The sequence below is a fragment of the Leptodactylus fuscus genome, chromosome 4, assembly GCF_031893055.1.
Source record: "Leptodactylus fuscus isolate aLepFus1 chromosome 4, aLepFus1.hap2, whole genome shotgun sequence".
Taxonomy (NCBI): domain Eukaryota; kingdom Metazoa; phylum Chordata; class Amphibia; order Anura; family Leptodactylidae; genus Leptodactylus; species Leptodactylus fuscus.
In genome coordinates this window covers 173,433,910-173,455,110 of record NC_134268.1, presented here as the reverse complement: position 1 = coordinate 173,455,110, position 21,201 = coordinate 173,433,910, and the positions used below count along the sequence as shown (strand labels likewise).

The window sequence follows — 21,201 nt, the reverse complement described above, 5'->3', positions numbered from 1 at the left end:
ATTAGAATCCACGCTGTGTAGTGAATCACTAAGTAGCCAGAGGATTTTTTTTTTTAATCCTTTGGCTACTTAGTCCCCCCTGCTGTCCAGTTACCTGCAGAGATGGCTGATCCGGTGCCCAGTGTTCTCGTTCTTCTTCGCCTCGCTGCCCCCTGCCTCCCAGGTTAGGAGAGTGTGGGCGGGTTAGGAGAGTGTGGGCGGGTACTGGGAGGGGAGACGTCACGTCTCCCCGCCCTGTACCCGCCCACACTCTCCTAAGCCACAAGCCCCGCCTTCTTCCTAGCTCTTTAACACTAACCTGGGAGGCGGGGGCAGCGAGGAGAAGAAGAACGAGAACACCGGGCACCGGACCAGCCATCTCTGCAGGTAAGTAGCTAATAGAGATGTTAGCTAGTCTCCCATTAGAATGAATGGACGCAGCTGGCGCGAAGGGGGTTAAGGCTGTGTGCCGGCTGCTTACATTCGTTCCTATGGAATGAATGGAAGCAGCAAAGCACTGTGGGAAATAATCACCGATCTCGATCCCACCTAAGAAGATCGTGTTCTGAATTCCGATCGCGATCGTGAAATTTTCTCTGTCGCCGATCGGAATCCAATCTTTTCCGAACACGATCGCTCAACCCTAATCCTATACTCCAAAACTGCATTCTTAAAGTGTAATGATCGTGTCATAGCAAAAGGGGCAGAAGCGATCAACTGAGAGATCACTCAGACATGTCAGTTTGTTGGCAGACTTGCTAGGCTCTTAAATGCAATATTCTTTGTTGCATAGCTTCTTGGGGAGCTATTTATTCCTCTTATTTGTATAGAGCCACCATATTCGGCAGCACTTTACAGACATTCTCAGTCACTGTCCCATATAGAGCTCGCAATCTAAATCCGCTATCAGTATGTCTTGCAGTGTGGGGGAAAACTGGAGTACTCGGAGGAAACCCATAAACTTCTTGCAGTTGTTATCCTTGTATCTGAACCTCGAACTCCAGAGCTGCAAGGAAACAGTACTAACCACTGAGCCACCATATAGACTAGAACATACCCTATAAGAATAGCAAATACGGTATGTTTTTACTTTAATGGAAACATTGTAGAGAGAAACAAGCAACAGTGGCGCCGTTTCCAGGAAAAAAAGAAGACTCCATTTTCAAACCTGAAAAACCGCTGTACTGTTTTCTTCATTGAAAAGTGTAAAAAGCAAGTTAAATACCTGTGCAGATACTCAATGTAAATAAGAACGGACTTTAAAGTATCAGGTATTTCAGGATCGGTACAACATAAGTAAAGCAATAGATCTAAGTTACAAACTATTTACAGTGTATTTAGAGTATACCTTTTATAAAAGAATAAAACGTGTATATAAGAAATTCTGTAATATAACATTAAATAAATAGGCTTCATTCTCCACTTATCATGCTCCTTCCCCTCTTCTTCTGTTCACTCATACAAATATCTCTAATAGCATCTGTATCAGCCTTCATCCTCACACACAGAAGTCTATGGAGAGTAAAGGAGAGGAGGAGGACAGTTAATTACTTTATTGCCTTATTTGTGCAGTGGTAGGGCCTCATATAACAGGGTAGTGTAAATGGAGCTTTCTCAATCACAACGCAACAGAACTTAGCAGCTGCAGTGTACGTGTCTCTTTTCCAGCAGCCTTCTCCTCCACTCTCCATAGACTTCTATATACAAAGTAATTTAGTGTGCTAAATGGAGAAGGAAACATATCAGTTTAATAAGATATATTACAAAGTTTCTTATTTTCACTTCTACTAGTCATTTGTGAAAAGTTTTCTTTTTTTCCTTCCATAATTGGCATTACACCTAGACTACCTTTATGCACTGGAGTAAAGATTCTACAATTTTCCAATGGGAAAGATATAATGCAGAACTAGTTATCAGTTTTATTGTATAAAAAATATTTACATGTAAATGGAAACCACTAACTATTTCACAAGACTAGAAAACAGGACTAGAGCGCTACATTTTGGAACAGGAAGTCGACTTTTCTGTCTGGATACAATTGAACAGGGAGATTACAAGTAAATCTTTAGAGAAAGACAGCTAGAATATATGATGTGTCACGCCACAGAATTTATTAACAAGGACAGGCAGATATTGAAAAGGTCACCAGCAGGAAGTCAAGCATTTGGCAATGGCAGATGAATAAGTATTGTATAAGATCTTTGTACGTGGGCAATAACTGGATGAAATAACATTTGTACAAATGTTCATTTCTGACCACTGCCCTTGTAAATATGCCAGTGATCTGGCAACAAAAAAAACTTATTGGTCAGCCGATCTCATCTTTTGTGTGGCTATAACAAATCACTGGTCGTTGGCAACACTTCATCTTGGGTGAACAGGGATGTGGTGGCAACAACAACAAAATGTTGTGCCCAAATGATCATATTAACAATTGTTCAGCGACATACAGTATTAGTGATCCATGTTGTAATTGTCTCGCTATATGACTAGGGTTGAGCGATCTTGTTCGGAAAAGATTGGATTCCGATCGGCGATCGAGAAAATATCACGATCGCGATCGGAATTCCGAACACAATCTTTTTATGTGGGATCGAGATCGGTGATTTTTCCCACAATGCTTTGCTTAGCCTTCACACTGAGTATACGATGTATAATCAGTGTGAAGGCTCCGCTGCAGTTCCATAGGAATGAATGGACGCAGCTGGCACACAGCCTTAACCCCCTGCGCGCCGGCTGCCTCCATTCATTCGAATGGAAGGCTAAACTAAACATCTCTAGCAGCTACTCACCTCTAGAGATGGCTGCTCCGGTGCCCTCCTTCTTCTTGTTTTGCTGCGCCGCCTCCCAGGTTAGTGTTTAAACCGCTCGGTAGGCGGGGCTTGTGGCTTAGGAGAGTGTGGGCGGGTACAGGGTGGGGAGACGTGACGTCTCCCCTCCCAGTACCCGCCCACACTCTCCTAACCTGGCAGGGAGGGGGCAGCGAAGGGAGAAGAGCAGCGTGGAGCGGCAGCGAGGCAAAGAAGAAGGAAGGCACTGGGCACCGCACCAGCCATCTCTGGAGGTAAGTGGACACCAGGGGGGACTAAGTAGCCAGAGGATTAAAAAAAAATCCTCTGGCTACTTTAGTGATTCACTACACAGCGTGGATTCTAACAATTGTTAGATTCCATGCTGTATAGTGAATAGGATTGCTTTTAAAATACGATCTCCGATTAATAAAAAATTCCCATTGACTTGCATTGGGATCGGAATTGGGATCGAGATCGGGTTCGAATGAAAAATGATCGGAAATCAGATTTTAAAATCGATCCTGAAAAGTCAAGATCGGCTCAACCCTATATATGACCAATTGGCACTTGTTACTGGCAAAAACAAATCTGCCGGTGTAAAAGAGTCCTCAGTCTTTAATATAAGATTATAAGGAATGACTTCTGCTTAAAGCCCTTTAAATAAGAAATTGAAGGGAACTTCTGAAAGCCTATGATAAAGCAGTAATTTGAGTTACTGCATCCTTTACCTGTGGAGGACGGGCTGGTGGTGTGCTGATCAGAGGGGCTGGACCCATTGTAGATGCTGCATTGAGACTTCTTTCCCTTTCATCCTGGTAAATTCGGTCTCTCTCAGCTTCAGGTAGCTGTAAGAAATTCTGCATTGCCCGTAGATTTACCAGTAATGACTGAGATGCTGTCTTGGGATCTTCTTCCTTTCGCAATATTTCCGAGAGCAAGCCCTAAATTAAGGGATTAGAACATATTAGCTGTAAAAATTTAGACGCCATTGTACCTAACTACGTTCTTCTGCCAAGAATACAGGACAACTGCTAACAGTAAAAAAAAAAAAAAGAGATAAAAAGCTGAACATTTGATAAGAATAAATAAGATACAACACAGCAACATAATATCAATGTAAACTATTGTAGACACTATAAAATCTTTTTTTTTTTTTAAAGGAAAAATCAAAAATTTTGCCAAATTTGCTAGTGTTGCTTTATGTCACTGGTCAAAACCAGCTGAAATAGAGTAAAAGTTGAGAAAAAATATATTAATAAGGGATGTGTGCTGAACACATGAACCTAGTAATGTACATGTAATCTAAGTTGTGATTCATTTAATTTAGAAGCCTTAGGTTACCCTCGTGTAGGGGTAGTTAATTCGGAAAACAGTAGCACAAATAAATGGCTGATCTTAATAAGACCAGACAGGTAAAGGGACACGTTAACTGGATGTCAGACCCAAGACAGTCAATTATGAAATGTCTTCAAGTCTCTTAATGTATAAGGCTGGGCTTACACGGCGTTTTTTTTGCTGAAGAACTGCACAAAGTGTTCAATTACAGTAGTAAGTAAAACATTTCTACCGTGTCAGTACACCAGAGGTTTTCAATTTAATGGCTATTAGCCTAGAGGTGAAATGTATAGTAACGTGCCAGGCGGTACTGAAATTAAAAACTGCATGCAGTTCTTCTCAAAAACGCACAATGTAAACCCAGCCTCAACAAAAATCTAATTATTAATAAAGCTTAGTACACAGGATGATCTTACTATTAGGTTTGAGTGTGGACCAATTCAGACCACCCACTCCGGGATTAAAATGTATATGATTTTAGCATCACATCGAGAAAATAGTTCTACTTTTCTGGTGGCAGTAAGAATTTTTGGAAGAGTTCTGCACAAATACTGCAGGTGAAAAATGTAACGGGGACAGAAGGGCCAACCATTTGCAACCATTATTGTGAAATTCCGTTATTCATATGGACCAAATATCAGCCACGCTTACAGGAAGGCCATAGTGACTGACCAGCCCCAATTCGTAGTATTGAAATTTCATTGGATCTAGTTTTCTAACATTTTTGTCACACACCTTCCTTGTTCCCTGTTTTTGTCAAAGACCTTCCATGTTCACTGCCAACTGAACAATTTGTGGTGGTACGAATATGGAGATATAACACAACACACAACCAACGTCATACCTTCCTAACTAACTGCTTTGGGTTTGGTGGTTAGTGACCACTAGAGATGAGCGAACACTGTTCGGAACAGCCGTCCCGAACAGCATGCTCACAGCACGCTCCTATAGAAATGAATGGAAGCGGCCGGCGCTTCCATTCATTTCTATGGGAGCGTGATGTTCGGATCGGCTGATCCGAACAGTGTTCGCTCATCTCTAGTGACCACACATCATATATACAATATCTCTGGAAATGTTGGAGCCACACTTATTTGGAAGTATGTAAAACTTAGAAAGAATTATTTGAGCGTCAATCATCTGCTGCATCAACTATGCAATATTAATAACTAAATAAGGTAGTACAAATTAAAGAGGTTTTCTGAGATCACAAGAATTTGCCTTAAGGGCTGACATGGTAGAAAATAATAAAAGAACCATTATGTACTTGGTAAATTCCATGCTGTTCTAGCACTGCAGCTCTGATGGTCCCCGATGGTCATTGTTGCATTTTATGTAGCAGTAACATATTGTACACCTGCGTGACTGCTGCAGTTAGTCATTGGTGTCCATGATCTACATGTACATATTCCTGGCAGCAGCAGTCAGATGGGACTACAGCATGCCATAGCTGCCAAGAAGTCAACAAAGACTGGTAGGGACCACCAGAGTGGTGTTGGATTTATGGCAACTTACTGCGTTTTCTTATTAGCCATTTTGTTGTGATTTCTGAAAACCCCTTTAACATAAAACATGTTTCCCGCGAAACAAATATGCTCAAGGTAGAAATATCTAAGTCTTAAGTTCAATAGCGTCTAGCATGTCTAGTCATTCAAGTTCTTCTAACAATAAAAGTTGGACAAAGCATATACTTGTCTTCTACCAAACGCCATTAACTACAGTGCTTAAGATAAATACACACAGTAACTCACAACCTTCAGTTTTATCATCGCAGCACAGATAACCTCCCCACAATTATTGATGGGGTCATGGCAATTAATTGGGCATGTAATTTATTAAGCATTGCGAAAACAGAAGGCGGCTGAACTGTGCATCTCATTTATAGTCTGAGAAAGCTGTCGGCTGTGATTCAGAGGCTCTTTATCAATCTTGTAGTTTATCTCTATTCTGATAGGAAACACCTTACTAACAAGAGGAAAGATCATAAAGCTCTACTTCCTAATAAAATGCATTTATCAACATACAACTTTTGGAGGTCACTTTGTAATTCACCATGTGTTCACTTTAATAAAATCCTGGTCCTTGAACATATTCACGTACAAAAGGACGGTAGGTGTACAGGTAGTGTAACATAATAACTAACTAGTGCATCAAAAATAGTAAATTCCACATTGGTCGCAGTTAATGGTCAGCCTTGGCTTTGAAGTCATTGGGTTTGAAGTTCAAGGAGAAAGGACTTTGGGTGAAAAAATGGGGACTGTCCCCACAGTGGGATACATAATGGTGAATAAAAGGATCGGGCATAATGGATTTTTTGGAGGGGGATAACTACCACCAGCGGTGTCTACCCACATGGGTATGGATGTATAAGAGGGTTGTCTTTTTGCTGATGGGTATCTGAAGCATATGACCATCTTTAGTCTGCTATCTAACCAAGTAAGGATAACAGATAGCCATAGACAGTGGAAAGTCGTCTAAGGAAATCGAATTAGTAAGTTTCGGCTTAATATTGAGAAAAATGCAACAAGGCGACCAATTTATCTGCACTTAAATAATACATTAGAACCTAGGTACTAACCCTGTGGTATGTATAATTCAAGGAGCTACAAGCTATGACTCTAAGGTGTCGCTAGCATTGCGGCATAGTGTATGATCACAGCCTTGGGAGTAATTTGTAGTTTGACTAGACCAGCAGAAAAAATGCAAGTACTTTTACCTTGATGGTCAAAGCCACCTCATAGATCAAAGCCTCGCTTTCAAGAAACCTAGATGACAAGATCTGGGATTAAATCCAAACCAGAATCTCTCTTTCAAAGGAAAATGAACCCATCTGCAGAAGCTGTTTTGGGGTCATTGGTTCTCATCAGTGCAAAGCAGGATACTGGTTGGCTGAGTGAGAGGTTATAGATGTGAGTCTCCTCATTTTGGTGGAGATATTCTGGTTTGACTTTAATCCCAGATTCCGTCATTTAGGTTTCTTGAAAACTAGGAATTCATCTATAGGGAGCTAGTAGGGTGGCGCTAGAGCAGATTTTATTTTTTTTTTGTATGTTTTTTTTTTTTTTTTTTTTTTGGGGGGGGGGGGGGGAGTTTTTTTTTACATAAGGCATTTTTTGGAGGTGTTTTTAGCTTTTTTTTTTTTTCCTCCAGCACAGTGTATGGACCTTGAAAAAACTGCTAGCAAAAACTGCGTCAAAAACCGCTTGCTGTTTTTCTGCCTCCCATTGGTTTTTTGAGGCGGATTGGTCAGCTCGCTTTGTTTTTCTGCTAGCGTAAAAAAAACGCTAGCGGGAAAAAAAAAAAAAAAAGCTAGCGGATTACATAGGACTCTATTGTTAGGCGGCTTTTGGAGGCAGATTTTGAGGTGGATTCAGCGTCAAAATCCCTGCCGAAAAACTCTGTGTGCATTAACCCTAAGACTCTGCACAGCAAAAAATAGCCTGCAAAGACAATATTCTTACATTGTATCCCTCCTCATTAGACTAGAGAAACAAAGTAAAGCACTGCCTTATTCCATGCTTCATTGATGGAAATGGACTACACTGGAAAGATTGGCTTTGGTGCCAACACTGCCCCAAATAGAAAAAAAGTTTATAAGAATAGTCCTAACTGACATGACAATCAGGGGTTAACTATGGTATTCCCCGTAATCCAGTATACAACATAGCCAACACCTTTAAAGTTAATTTCAGAGTGCTTTAGAAATGTAGGATGAAGCGCTAGCATGAAGCCGTCGCCTGTCTGGCTTCCAGATTGTCTCGTCTCTATACATAATCATTGATTGAAGCTGAATTGATCAGTCTCAAGCAACATCAAAGCACCAAGGAGGAAAAAAAAATCCTTCACCCAAGAAAGCAACACTATCTACAATGTCTTTTAGAGACTCACAAAATGAGATCCTTGGTCCAGGTGGAGGATTAATACGAAGATCCACCTAACAGTTTGGGTCATTGCCAAGAATGAAGCATACATAGTTATCTGCTAGAAGGAGCGCTGTGGTGACACCGTAATAGTACCTTTTTCTTACCTTTTATTCAATAATGATAGAGACTGTTGGTTTATTCCTAAATTATACTACAAAGAATTACGCGGAGCACAGTAGCAATTATGTAGTTACACTTAAGCAGCAGATCTCATTTTACCACGTAATTTACACAAACTTAAACTCCTTGTAAAAACTACAGGATTGTCTATTATCCACTGTGATTCCAAGGACCTCATTTTAGGAGGTTTTTTTTTTTTTTTTTTTTCAAAAAAAAACCCTGCAAAAGTACAACTCTGAATAAAACTTGCCCACGTGTAAAATGTGTTCTTATCCCCCCAAACTAAATGGGACACGCTTTCCCAATAGCAATTCCGTACCGTCTACGTCGTAGGATCATTGTTCCGTTTTTTTATGCCAAAAAGTAATTGAACCTGATAATACAATATGCCGATTTCCCTCATTTAAAGAATCTATGCTTTTATGCAGTTTAAATAGCTAATTTTCTCCGAAAAAGAGGGTATATAGTTTTTTTTTTCTGTTTTACTTCTAATCTGCTTTAATTGTCCCTGTTGTTCATCCCCATCTGTATTATAGCAATGAATCCAGCAACTGGAATTCTTAAGGGTGCGCAAAAGTAATAATGAAATGGTTTCGCTCCTGTATTACACTTGTGAAGCTCTCCGATACAACAGTCCCTTTATTACAACAGCTCATCTAAAGAAACAGCATGGAAGAACAAAAACATACAGATATTTATTGACCTCAAAGGAAGAGGAAAAAAATGTCCCTACCGCAAAAGAGTAAGAAACTGTGTTTTTTTTAATAAGAAAATGCATATGACAGATTAAGAAAAGGCGGGTGGAAGCGCGACGCTTCCTCATTTCAATGATGAAAATCTGTCCCTTACCACGTAATATGGTAGAGAATGAATGGTTCGGTTTGGGTCGATTATGGATGAGAAGCCCTTCCGCATGTGTTATTTCGCTAAATAGTTGGCGCGCTCTCTAGAAATACTCGACTACAAATAGCACAGGTTAAGACAAACTGTTGACAAGTTCCCTTTAACAAGTTTATTCATGCATCATTAGAAGTCATTTTGTCATGTAGCTTCCAATCTCTAATTCACAGGGGACATTCCCGAGATAATGCTAATTCCTAGAAACTGCATATATTTGAAAGAAAGTGACAAGTGCAAAGGACTCCGATATTTAAAAAGGCATTGTGAGCTCCACCCGTGAGTGAGACTTGTCAGGCTGGGGCTGATGGCACCTGTAACATAAACTAGAAATGTCATCTCTATACAATTAGCAGTAATACTAGAAATAGCAACTGTGCAGTCTTTATTCTCAGCTATCGCTCTCAGTTCTACACGTATCAGCTCTGCGTGACTGCAAAAGCAACAGTAAATCAAATACAAGACTACATATACATGGAGAATACAGTCCAAAGCATATACTTAAAGGGGTTTTCTGAGTATAAGACTGAAGACCTATATTCTTGGGAATCCAACACCCAGGACCCCAAGATCAGCTATTTGAAACAACATCAGCGCTCTGTGAGTTCTGCTTCCATTGCGCAGGGTATATACTGTCATAGTCACATGGTCTATTTGTGGCTTTATCTCCTTCATAGTGAATGGGCCAATGGGGAATACCAAGCACAGTCACTCGATAAGGTACAGTATTGTGCTAGGTTTTCAGTGACGAGGCTGAGGTCTTTTCAGCTGAATCTGGGTGTCAGACCCCCACCGATCCTCAATTAATGACTATGGACCGCTTCACATCAGCGTTCAGGTTTCCGTTCGGGTAGTCCGCTTTGGGGACCCCCCAAACAGAAACCTATACACTTTAAAAAGCGGTTACTTAAGAAACCATAAAGACCCCATAAACTATAAGGAGTCCGTGTACCAAAACATGTAGAGAGAAAAGTCCGCTTGGGGACCACCCGAATGGAAACGCGAACCCTGATGTGAATTGGGCCTTATCCAGAAAATAGATCATCAATCCTATAAGCCCTAAGACCTAGGGTTGTGGAGTCAGTAGGCCAAACCACTGACGTTGACTTCTCTACTATTCCATAGCCTAACTCTGACTCAGTAAAATTCCTCCATTCATTATAAAGCTAGCAGCTGAATTAATGGGAACATAAATATGCAACAAACTGTACATCTAATTAATGATACAATATTAATATTTGTATAATCTAATTAAAATAATTAAACATTTTAATATGAAGCCAGAATCGGCAACTGTTTTCTGACACTACATAAATTTGGCCCCGTATCTGACTCTGCATCCCTGCTAAAAAACCCTTTAAGACCTACAGTGATTGTCCAGCTCGCAGGTATTAGTGCGGAGAAGGTCTCAGTCCTTCAGGTTCAATGAGTTTCCAATATGTTGGAATTTGGAAGAGAAATCTGTCCACACATTTACAGTGAATAAGGAGAAGCTCCGAACACATCTTAAAGGGAGTGTCTTACACCTTTCATTATGTTTATAGAACAATCACATCTATGCATTCTAATGTTTTGTTTTTTTTTACTTTAAAAACTTCCCTAGGCTTTGCTGTACGGGACACACATTTCCTTCATTGTCTTCACAAACAGTACAGCAGAGAGTTTGTGTTTTATGGCACCTGCTAAGAATGAGAGTCAATACACAGAGAAAAGACTAAGATCATCTGAAAAAGTTCTGAACAGCGATCCCATAGCACAATAGAAACAACAATCATGATAACAAGATGACTGATGACTCTGCTCACTCTGCCCCAGTCTATACAACAACACTGGGATGTGGGTTACAGAGAACAGGACGTGTCGGCTTCCTCTGTTATGTCTGCAGTTGGGGGAAACTTGGGATGTTCTTAAACTACATTCAGAATATTTAAGACTTCAATTCACGAAGACCTTGCGTGACATGCATTTTTTGTACTGGATTTTATAATGTAAAAGTATAACATACACTCCAATCTAGAAATATTTAACAGCAGCACATTCCGCTAAAAGGTTTACGTTCTCCCAAAGCATTCTTTGTCGCTTCTCCTGCCTAAAAACTCTTGAAAGAAATTATATGGTAGAAACAAATGAAGGGGGAAAAGGGTACAATCCATTGGCAGCTGCAACATTTTGTTTTGTGTTTGCTGTCATTTCCATAAAAACTAAAACATTCAATAAGAACATTTTGGTTTTCATCCATAATGTAGCATAATGGTTCTCAAAACTCTCCTTGGGGACCACATTGTACACTAGACTCTAGGAATAAGAAATGCGCTGGATATATACACTTAATTTTCACATGAATAGGATATGTACTGTAAACTAAAAAAGGACTTGCACAAAATTTCAGCTTTAGAACACCAGTAAACAGAAAGAAAGGACTATGATAGGTATCAGAGTAATATACAAGTGCGATACGCTACCTCAAGCAGACCTATTGAATGATCACACATTGGCGACCAGTCTTATAAAACATACTAACTTATTGTAGTTTACTTCCATCTTAGGCTAAGTTCACATGGAGTATTTTGGACCGGAACCTGAGGCAGAGGCCGCCTCAGGTTCCGGTCCAAAAAACGGATAGCCACGACTGAATGCTGGTGCACTACACCGGCATCCAGTTGCTCACTCCGCTCCGGATTAGGCCCGATGAATGGGCCTAGTCGGGAGTGTCTTCAGGCCGAATCGCGAGGCGAATCAGCCTGAAAAATGAGCATCTCGCTTCTTTTTCCAGGAGCCAGAACAAAACGGCTCCCAGAACAAAACGGCTCCCGGAAAAAACACCTGACCCGCTCCCATTGATTTCAACGGGAGCCATCTTTTTGGTCAGGATTTTGAGGCGGCTTCAAAATCCTGACCAAAAATCTCTGTGTGAACTTACCCTGAAGGTATCCATACAAAGTCCATTGAAGACTGCTGCTAGGAAGACTGAACTAACATCTATTGGTGTGTTCCATCTCCATTAATCTTTCTACATTAAGCAGTTAGTTGTATTGACCCAAAAAGTGGATGACTCTTCACAGACTACAAGTTTTGTTTTTTTTTGCTTTTTGTTTTTAACTTGAGTCAGCTTAGAATCAAGTTAAACCTGAAAACACGTTACAAATGGGTATTTCATACAGCAAATCTTCAAACCCAGTTGACAAGGATATTACTCATTCCACACGCATATTATGCTACAAAGCCGAGATCTTGGGGATTTGTTTGCTGTAGTCCTCACATTGAGGAACTGTTTTAGCCGTCCCATTCCTGCCTATGACATGGAGGGAACACCGTGTTCACTGACTATAATTTTTCCTAACAAAATCATCTCATTTTGACTCACTGACTTCTGTAGAACTAACATATTTTTTAGTTATGGAAGAAAATACACAATGTTCTCTTCGTGCTACAGACAAACAGAAGTCTCCTCAAATTTCACGCGATCCCTATGTGTAAGACATGAGATGAATTGGAAAGTGGGGGTTAACTGTAGTAACCATAATTTTTGTCTTTTCAATGGAGTTAAAATAATTTGAGTATAATATATTAGGGAATGTGCAGGTTGGAATATATATAATATCTGAGTAATATTTCCATAGTGCGGTAAACGCTATACACTGTATATACTGTATTAGGGAAGGTTAAAATATCTCAATGCTGTGGGCCATAATTATGGCTTTATAAGGATTTCCATTGATCTGAACCTCTATGATCACACATTCGTAATTACATGGTTATGTGTCCTGTCTATAACCTAGGTGATGGTAAAGGGTATAAAGAGGTAACAAAGACAGTCTTCTAGTCAGTGGAGAGGTACACTCAATAAGACCATTGGTGTCCATTTATCATAAAGCACAAGCATATCCATTGATTTTTCTAAATTGAGTTAACATTTATATCAATTTCTGGAGTAAATGTTACTAAAGGTGCCAAGCCATGGACGGCTACATCCTTCTTGTTAATACCTATTCCTGATAGGGCCACCTTTCAAGAAAGTGACGTGTGGGGTAATAATGAACCAAAAATTGCACAAAGACCTGTTCCTGGTGCCTAACTTTTTGGGTTATTTTAATTAAGGTCTACGGCTCTTGTACTGGTCTAGCTGGCTCCTAAAATTGTCAGCATTTTGTTCACCTCTCCTATATGCCATAAGCATAGTGATAAATATATATTTTCCTTTCTTCTACTTGGATTTGTAAATGATTGTACTTGTATTAGTAGACTTTGGTTTGATTGTAAGGCTAGGTCCACATCTACGTTCGGGTATCCATTCGGGGGATCCCCAGAATGGAAACCTAATCCACTTAAAAAAGCGGTTTCCTGTGGACCACATAGACTATAATGGGTCCGCCTGGTTACCACCAAAAAGGGCGAAACATGCAGAGAGAGGAATGGAATCCCCGAACGGAGAGCCAACGTTGGTGTGATCCCAGCCTAAGTTGAAGGTATCCATTAGGAGGTCATTGTTTAGGCCATGTTAGTCCTGTCATGGAGTGTGATATATGACATGCATGATTTCTCATGCATTTGCAAACTATAACAGTGTCTTGACTGTAGTCAATACTTGGGTGGTAGGAAGAGGCAGCCTTGCTCCTCCCTTCTGTCAGTTATCTTTAGGAAAAAAATTATTAAAATAGAGAATCGTCAATAAGCTTGAAAAGAAGCAAAAAACTGGTGGCAGTACAGAACTGCACTATGCTATTTTACAAAGCACAAAAAAACCCTCAAAAAACCTATACTGACATATACAGGCCAATTGGAGACCAAAAGGACACTAGTGATCACTGTTGAGTATATGGAAGCCTATGGATACAGTTGATATATTACCACTCAAATAGGACAAAGACTGACATGCATTTCTGTTAAGGATGGCATCAGATAACTAAAGAGAATAGTATTTTCCCAATTACATATATGACACACATTAATACCCCTTCCATGTACACAGGATTATTTACATAAGATTACTCCATGTACACGTTTTTCAGTACATTTGTCTTTTAATTCCCTCTAATAACAATGTTCCCAATACAAAATTACTTAAAGGAGTTTCCACCCCATAATGCATATTTCATACTGATGACCCATCCATAGGGTAGGCCACCTGTATGTGATCTGTTGGGGTCTGATACCCAGATCCAGCATAGATCAGCTGCTGCAGAGTATTCATGTAAAAATAAAACAGCTCTCAGATAAGACGTATCCTACTTACTGGCATCAGCAGGTGCTGCCTAGGTAAGTACTAACTATTAGTTTTTTTGTGGACTGCTTTTGAACCTTTTTTTATTCAAGGAGTAAGACAACCTCTTTGGGTCCATTCACACGGAGGAAAATGGTGCTGAATTTGGTGTGTAATTTCAGCGCTGAAAAAAAGACTCCCATTGACTTCAATGGTTTCCATTTTACGCGTGTAAACTGGAACCCACTGAAGTCAATGGGAGTCTTTTTTTCAGTGCTGAAATTACACACCAAATTCAGCACCATTTTCCTCCGTGTGAATGAACCCTTTAAGGTGTTACAAGGTGTACACCCATAGATAACTTCTTATCCTGAGCAACTGATTATTGCTTTTTGCAGAAAAACGGTCACCTGGTTTCCACCAAATATCCTAACTAAAAAGCCTCAGTAAGATTTAGTTGTGTAGGTTACAGTCAATGTTGCATTACAATGGAATGTCTTGAAAGTATCTGAATAAATAAGGCATTTCTGCTGACTCTTTGCTTAGGTGAAAATGAGTCTAGGGGTGCTATTACACGTGCCCTTTTTCCTTGCGTTAATGTATGTGCTGCTTCTTCTACACCATTGTAAATGGATAACACTGACAAAATGCAAAGGAAATGTATGGCTCCAAAATCTATGGGCGGTAATGTGAGTAAAAATGCAGATGTGTAATAGTACCCTAAAGGTTGTCATACACATTAGACATAAGTAGGCTGAACAATTGCTTATTCATCTGCCGAACCCAAATGTACTGTACACATTCCATGCAAAGTGTAAGGGATTCAATAGAATCCCATCCAAACATTGCAGAAAAAAACCCGCAGCAGAAATGCTGCGATTTCTCTGTGAACAGGGCTGCAGGAGAAAATCATAACGCGTTTTCAGCACAGTTTTTCTCACAGTGTTTTTCCGCTGCAGCCTGCTACGTTGGGCCTTAGCCTAAAGGGAGTGCTGTATTTTACGTCGACAAAACCAAGAGTGGCTTCAACGGGAATGGGAAATATATACAGTATGAAGCTTTTATAGGTCTCCCTTAGCAGGAATTTTATCAGATTCTATAAGGTGCTCTGGTCGAATAATATTGTATAAGATACAAATCAGGAGGTGAAATGAATCAGATGCCATATAACAAAGACTGTCTATATCACATGAGAACATTCCAGAAATAATAGGTCAGGTTGTTACTAAATAGAGATGAGCGAACACTGTTCGCATCAGCCGATCCAAACAGCACGCACCCATAGAAATGAATGGAAGCACCTGTGACGCTGACTTTGCCGGCGGCCGACCGGCGTCACAGGTGTTTCCATTCATTTCTATGGGTGCGTGCTGTTCGGATCGGCTGATCCGAACAGTGTTCGCTCATCTCTATTACTAAGTGTTATCAGTTTTTAGACTCTGCTTACATATTTATGTTTTATATATATTTAATAACCAATGCCATACAGTGACATCTGATAACCATACAGTCGTACTGTATACATATATGTATGATTTGTATACATGCTGTATACGTATCACTTAAGAGTATTCCTGGAGACTACACTACAGGCTCTACATTTTCCTTCTTCTCTTGAAAATGCTAAAATATCTCATCTACTGGTTTCTCCAAATCTAACAGCGGCATATTGTGTCTTAATAAAGATTTCTTTCAAAGCTATTTCAGTGACTTCTGGTTTCTGCGCACTTTCAAAAAATCCTATTTTAGTCCTTTCCAAAACCATGAAACCATACTTTGTACAGAAATGGATTAGACTAAAAAAAAATCATAAATGACAATATTTTGCAAGACCCATGTTTTATTGCGTTCATTGTGGGACTCCTTTATTTAGCATAATGATTAGCAGAAGACTGGAAGGCAGTCATTACAAGCCACACTTGAACTATTAGCGGTATTTAATGTGTATTATCACTGTCAATGGCTGAAGAAACTGTGTAAAAAGCAAGATAATTCTACTGCATATTATTTACAAGGCTATTACTGATGCATCTGGCCTTATATTAGGAATCAATCACTGTCTTACAATTGTAAAAGCTATGACATCACACAGCTAGCTAATAAACCTGCTATATACTGGATGGATGGATGAAGCTGCTTAGTAAAAGGGAAAGGATTCTATTAGTTATAAAGTGTTATAAAAATCAGCATTTAAATACAGCCCCTATTCACACCACTGGCTCACCATTCCAATCGGTACCAGCATTGTGTATGGCGCCATTTTTGGTCACATGCTTCATCATAGACTCATTTGCAAATGATGATTTTTATGCATTGATCAACAATAAATGAGAATTTTATCATTGACTTTCTGCATTTGGACTGATGCTAAGTCCTTAGGTTTCCCTTCTTGGGGACCCAAGAAACGGAAACCCAATCCGCTTAAAGAATGGTCATCTGCGGACCCCATACACTATAATAGGGTCCACTGGGTTTCTGCCCGAAAAATGCAGAGAGAAAAGTCCTGCTTTTTCAAGCGTAATGGGGACATAATCCCTGAACGGATATCGAGTGCTAGTGTAAACCCAGATGGCGCAGTTTTCAGTACAATACTGTGGAAACTATTTTTTTGGGAAAAAGCAACTTGCCCATTGTATTTATTTCTAAACAGTTGCAGTCCTCAGGTGTTGTATATAATATCATGTATTCCTCTTGACTGTAGTTTTAGCTTCGTAGATAACACTGAAAAGCCCTACAAGAAGTTTTGAACCCCCGGCCTAATTTTAGCACTGTGGAAGGAAACCATCATATCCAGAAGATACCAAGAGATAATATACAAAGACCATTCTATCTGGATTGCTCCGGTACTGTACAGGTGGCCATACAGCTTGCTCTAGGCTCACACTAGAGTCAACTTTTCATTGTTCTGTCCCATTGGAGAACCAGAACAACATACAAGTAAACCACTAAAATAGCAGTCATATACGGAGCTCAACAGATCTCATTGACTATAATGGGGTCTGTTGGGGATCCGCTGTTTTATAACTCGAAGTAGCAGACAAAAAAGCCATGCATATAGGATTTTCTTCATTCACCAATTTTAGGTGGACACTGCAATGGGGTCTCCTAATGGAGAATCCACACAGATGTGAATGTAGCCTTAGATAGTTGTTGACCCAATACTTGTTTCCATCCAACCATGCTCCTTCCAGTTCCAGAGCTGTAATGTCGGTAGGCCAAACCACTGAGTCAGAAGCAATAAAGCTCCTCTAATTCATTAAAAATCTAGAGTTCGGATTACTATGAAAGTAAATATGCAATAAACTAAAATCTAATTAATTATACAATACCAATAATTCTCTGGCGTAATTAAAAATAATCACATTATTTTGACGCTATAGTCAGAAACTTTTTTTCAACACTAACTCCACCCAAAACTGTTCCCGACTCTGATTCCAAAGCCCTGCTCAGCTTAGTTACTTATCTCCCTTGAGAAGCCATGCTAAAATCCAACATGCCTAACCTTTCTTACTCCTAGCATCTTCCAATTGGGGAGAGTCAGAAGGTTCCCCACATACATTAGTCATATAGTCCCACCAAACTTATGGGTTTGGACCACATATTTCTGCCATAAGGCAGCAAAGCTAAGTATTTTTAGAGCCCACTGACTATATTTGTCCCCTCTTTATCTATAAAGTAGGTGCAGGGATGTGCTTTTGCAAATACAGAACCGTACCCCACAGTTTCTGTCATCTGAACATTTACAGATCATAAAATTTGAAGAAATGTACAGGGCTTGCTTTTACTAAAGCCAAAAGCAAGCTTCTGAGACAACATCGGAATAATAGGATGGACTTTGGTTTCCTATTATGGTGAGGAACAAGCAAAGATCAACCAACACCAAACTAACAATTCAGGAGGACCTGTCCTTAGAGTTTTGTGCTGTGCCTGTTACATTACCCGCACCTACTCTGCGGCTGACTCTATAGAGATGCATTCTATAGGAAAGGTAAATGGTAACTTGCCAATGGAGAACCTATTTTTGCCCGTGGCTGCTGCACCTTGGGACCTGTCAAAAATCTATGTTAGGGGTTGCAACTACGTGGTAACCACATGAGAAAATGGGTGATGTGGCCGGCAAGGTTATGGCCCCGGGCACACTAAATAGCTCATTGGCATATCGATTAAAAGCTGATTTTCTTGGCACCAAGATTGTACTTTAACACAAAAAATATATATCTTCCATATGTTACCAACCACCACTGCCATTGTATATCAGTGTTTAGACATAATTTAGGCTGTGATTTACAAATCAGTGATAACATAAGAATAATATACTCCATATATAAATCTACAACAAAGAAATGTTAAAAAGGAAATTTTCTAGAAACTGGTCTGAGACTACAGTGGTGGATATGTAGCTATCCAGTGACCTGTACGTTTCTAAAGCCTATGCATAAGGGAAATCAAAAGCTGTCAATTTTTACAATAGTCAGAGCCTTTATTAGATATAAGCATTAGTAGGGGGGTTTCTATCTTATAGACTTTCCTGCTACAACAATTCAGTTACAATGTTTCTCCATTGCCACATTGTACTGTGCTCTCTGCAATGGACACCATCTCACATAAATGCATTACGCTTTAAAAATAATCTTCATCTAGTTAACATGCCTTCACATTTACTAAACAGCTGCAAGACAGAAGAAGCCTGTAAAAAGGAATCGAAGCTGCCAAGGTAAACTAGCTACACATCGATGGATAACCTAAGCGATGTCATAGAGGTATGGAACAAAGCAGTATGGAAGTAAATTGTTCATTTCACTCTCCAACCCTGGATGTATGTATACCACATAGACTGAACAGCGGGGAAGATTTATCATGATGTAAGATGTAGGAATACGAAACAAAATGATGCCACCTATGCCAGACAGTCATGTATGTTACATAATACGACTGGCACAATTTGCTAGATATAGTAGACGTTTTTCTCTTTCTTTTGTCACCTCATTACAGATACAGATCTACACCAATCTTTGCTCTAAGAATGGAGAATGTCCAATTAATATGTCATACATTTAACTCCCTTTGGCCATATTTCTCGATGATTTTCATTACTGTGCATATAATAAATTTGTTGTGCATTATGGACTCAATTTGCTATAGAATTTGAGAACTTTTTAGTTACAAAGTTATCCCAAATTTTTGAAGAGTGGTGGCATATTCTTCTTAAGAGTGCATTGACATGAGACATAACATAATGGAAACACAGCAAAATGCAAGATCACAAAGCTCTCATCCACCTCCTTAATCCTTGTCTATAGACATACAACACAAGTGATCTAGACCACATACATTGATCAGAACAAACTACAGGAGAACAGGAGAGCAGCATGCTTCCAATGTGAACTAGACCAGGTCCACATTTCTACACAATTTCTTGTATTGCTGCAAAGCATCTAAAACGAAAATTGCAAATATTCTACCAGTGTGTGCGTCTACATAGCAAGTGTTCCTGCACCGATCCTGCAGTCTTCATTATTAAGAAGAGGACAGATGGAGGAGACTGCAGGATCAGACTACACATGGTTTGTTTGTTGTCTGTTACCATGGACAGACAAAGGTCTGTATCGGAGTTTAGATACAAAACATAAGATTTACTTTTTAATCTGTATCTAAATCATAACAACAACATGCCGGTATTTGCAAAGGCGTAAATGCTCTTTAACCTTGTATTGCAAGATTACTGTAAATGAGAACCAGTTAGATGGCTGGGATTTAAGGCAAACACGGATGTGACTAGTTCAAGGTCGAAACTTCTACAACCCGCAATGATCAGGCTGCTTATGCAGGAGGCATGCTAAAGGCACAAATACCAGTATCTATCTAATCATTTATCTCATCCGAGGCAGCCATGTATGGTATGCATCTGTTCATCTACCAGGAAAGTGGGAGATGGAGAGGTGAGGGCAACACTCTACTGATCTTATCTACTGGAGCCTAATATTTATTCTAAGCATTACAGATCAGGTCACAGAACGACACAAAATAAACCTTATATTCAAGCCGCATATTTACCTGAGTTCTGTTGAAAGCCACGCGTGCAAATACCGCCTGCGAGATTCCTGCTCGTTTCAATTCATCACGTACCCATTGATAGATATCGGAAGACACCTCTGTGTTGGGTGAGACTTGTTGCTCCAAAGGCTTGTTGATAGATCTACTGACAGGTGGAGGGTGGTTCAAGTACTGTTGGTTTAAGGACTGCTGGGCTAATAGTCTATTCACTGCGTATTGCTGGTTCAATAACTGAGCCATCACCAGCTGCTGATTTACTAACTGAGGGCTAATAGGTGTAGATACAAGTCCTGGGTGCAGGTTGGGAAGTGGCGTCCGCACAGTTGTCTGACCGCTGAGAGAATGTTGTCCTGGGGATGAAGGCTTTTCGGGGGTATTACCGGGAACAGGCTGCTGACCAAAGTTCACATGGTTTGTATTTTGTTGAGATAGTTCAGACAGGTCTTCCATGTCAACTATGAAAAGCAAATTATTATTATAAATAAAAATATATAAACCAATTAATACAGGATAAAACAGAACTTCACATTTAATTCAAAATGAACTTATTTTCTACTTTATGTAGTGTGAATGTTATCCAAGAGCAGGATATTCTAGAAGGAGAAAAGCTGTGTTCTGTGATATATAGGTTTATATGATTTGATAAAAAGCAGAGTAAATCTTGACAGGACTCCTAGAAGAGACAGTAAGAGTAAGTTCACGTGGGGTTTTTTGGTCAGGATTTTGAGGCCGTATCCACCTCAAAATCCTGACCAAAAAGACAGCTCCCATTGAAATCAATGGGAGCCGTTCAGGTGTTTTTTCTGGGAGCTGTTTATTCCGGCTCCTGGAAAAAAGAAGTGACATGCTCATTCTTTCAAGCGGATTCGCCTCCCGACTTCCACCTGATGGCAATCCTGAC

The 21,201-nt window shown here is 39.8% G+C and overlaps 1 protein-coding gene across 2 annotated transcripts in view; it reads right to left on the bottom strand.

Annotated features, from left to right (window-relative positions):
* Positions 1 to 21,201, bottom strand: part of SATB1 (SATB homeobox 1) — a 67,620-nt gene that overhangs the window by 28,490 nt on the left and 17,929 nt on the right. For both annotated transcript variants that reach the window (XM_075271428.1, XM_075271429.1), the window contains exons 7-8: positions 20,301 to 20,755; positions 3,500 to 3,712 (exon numbers count right to left, since the gene is read on the bottom strand). In XM_075271428.1, the coding sequence (XP_075127529.1) occupies positions 3,500 to 3,712; positions 20,301 to 20,755 (668 nt within the window). The remainder of the gene's footprint in view (positions 1 to 3,499; positions 3,713 to 20,300; positions 20,756 to 21,201) is intronic.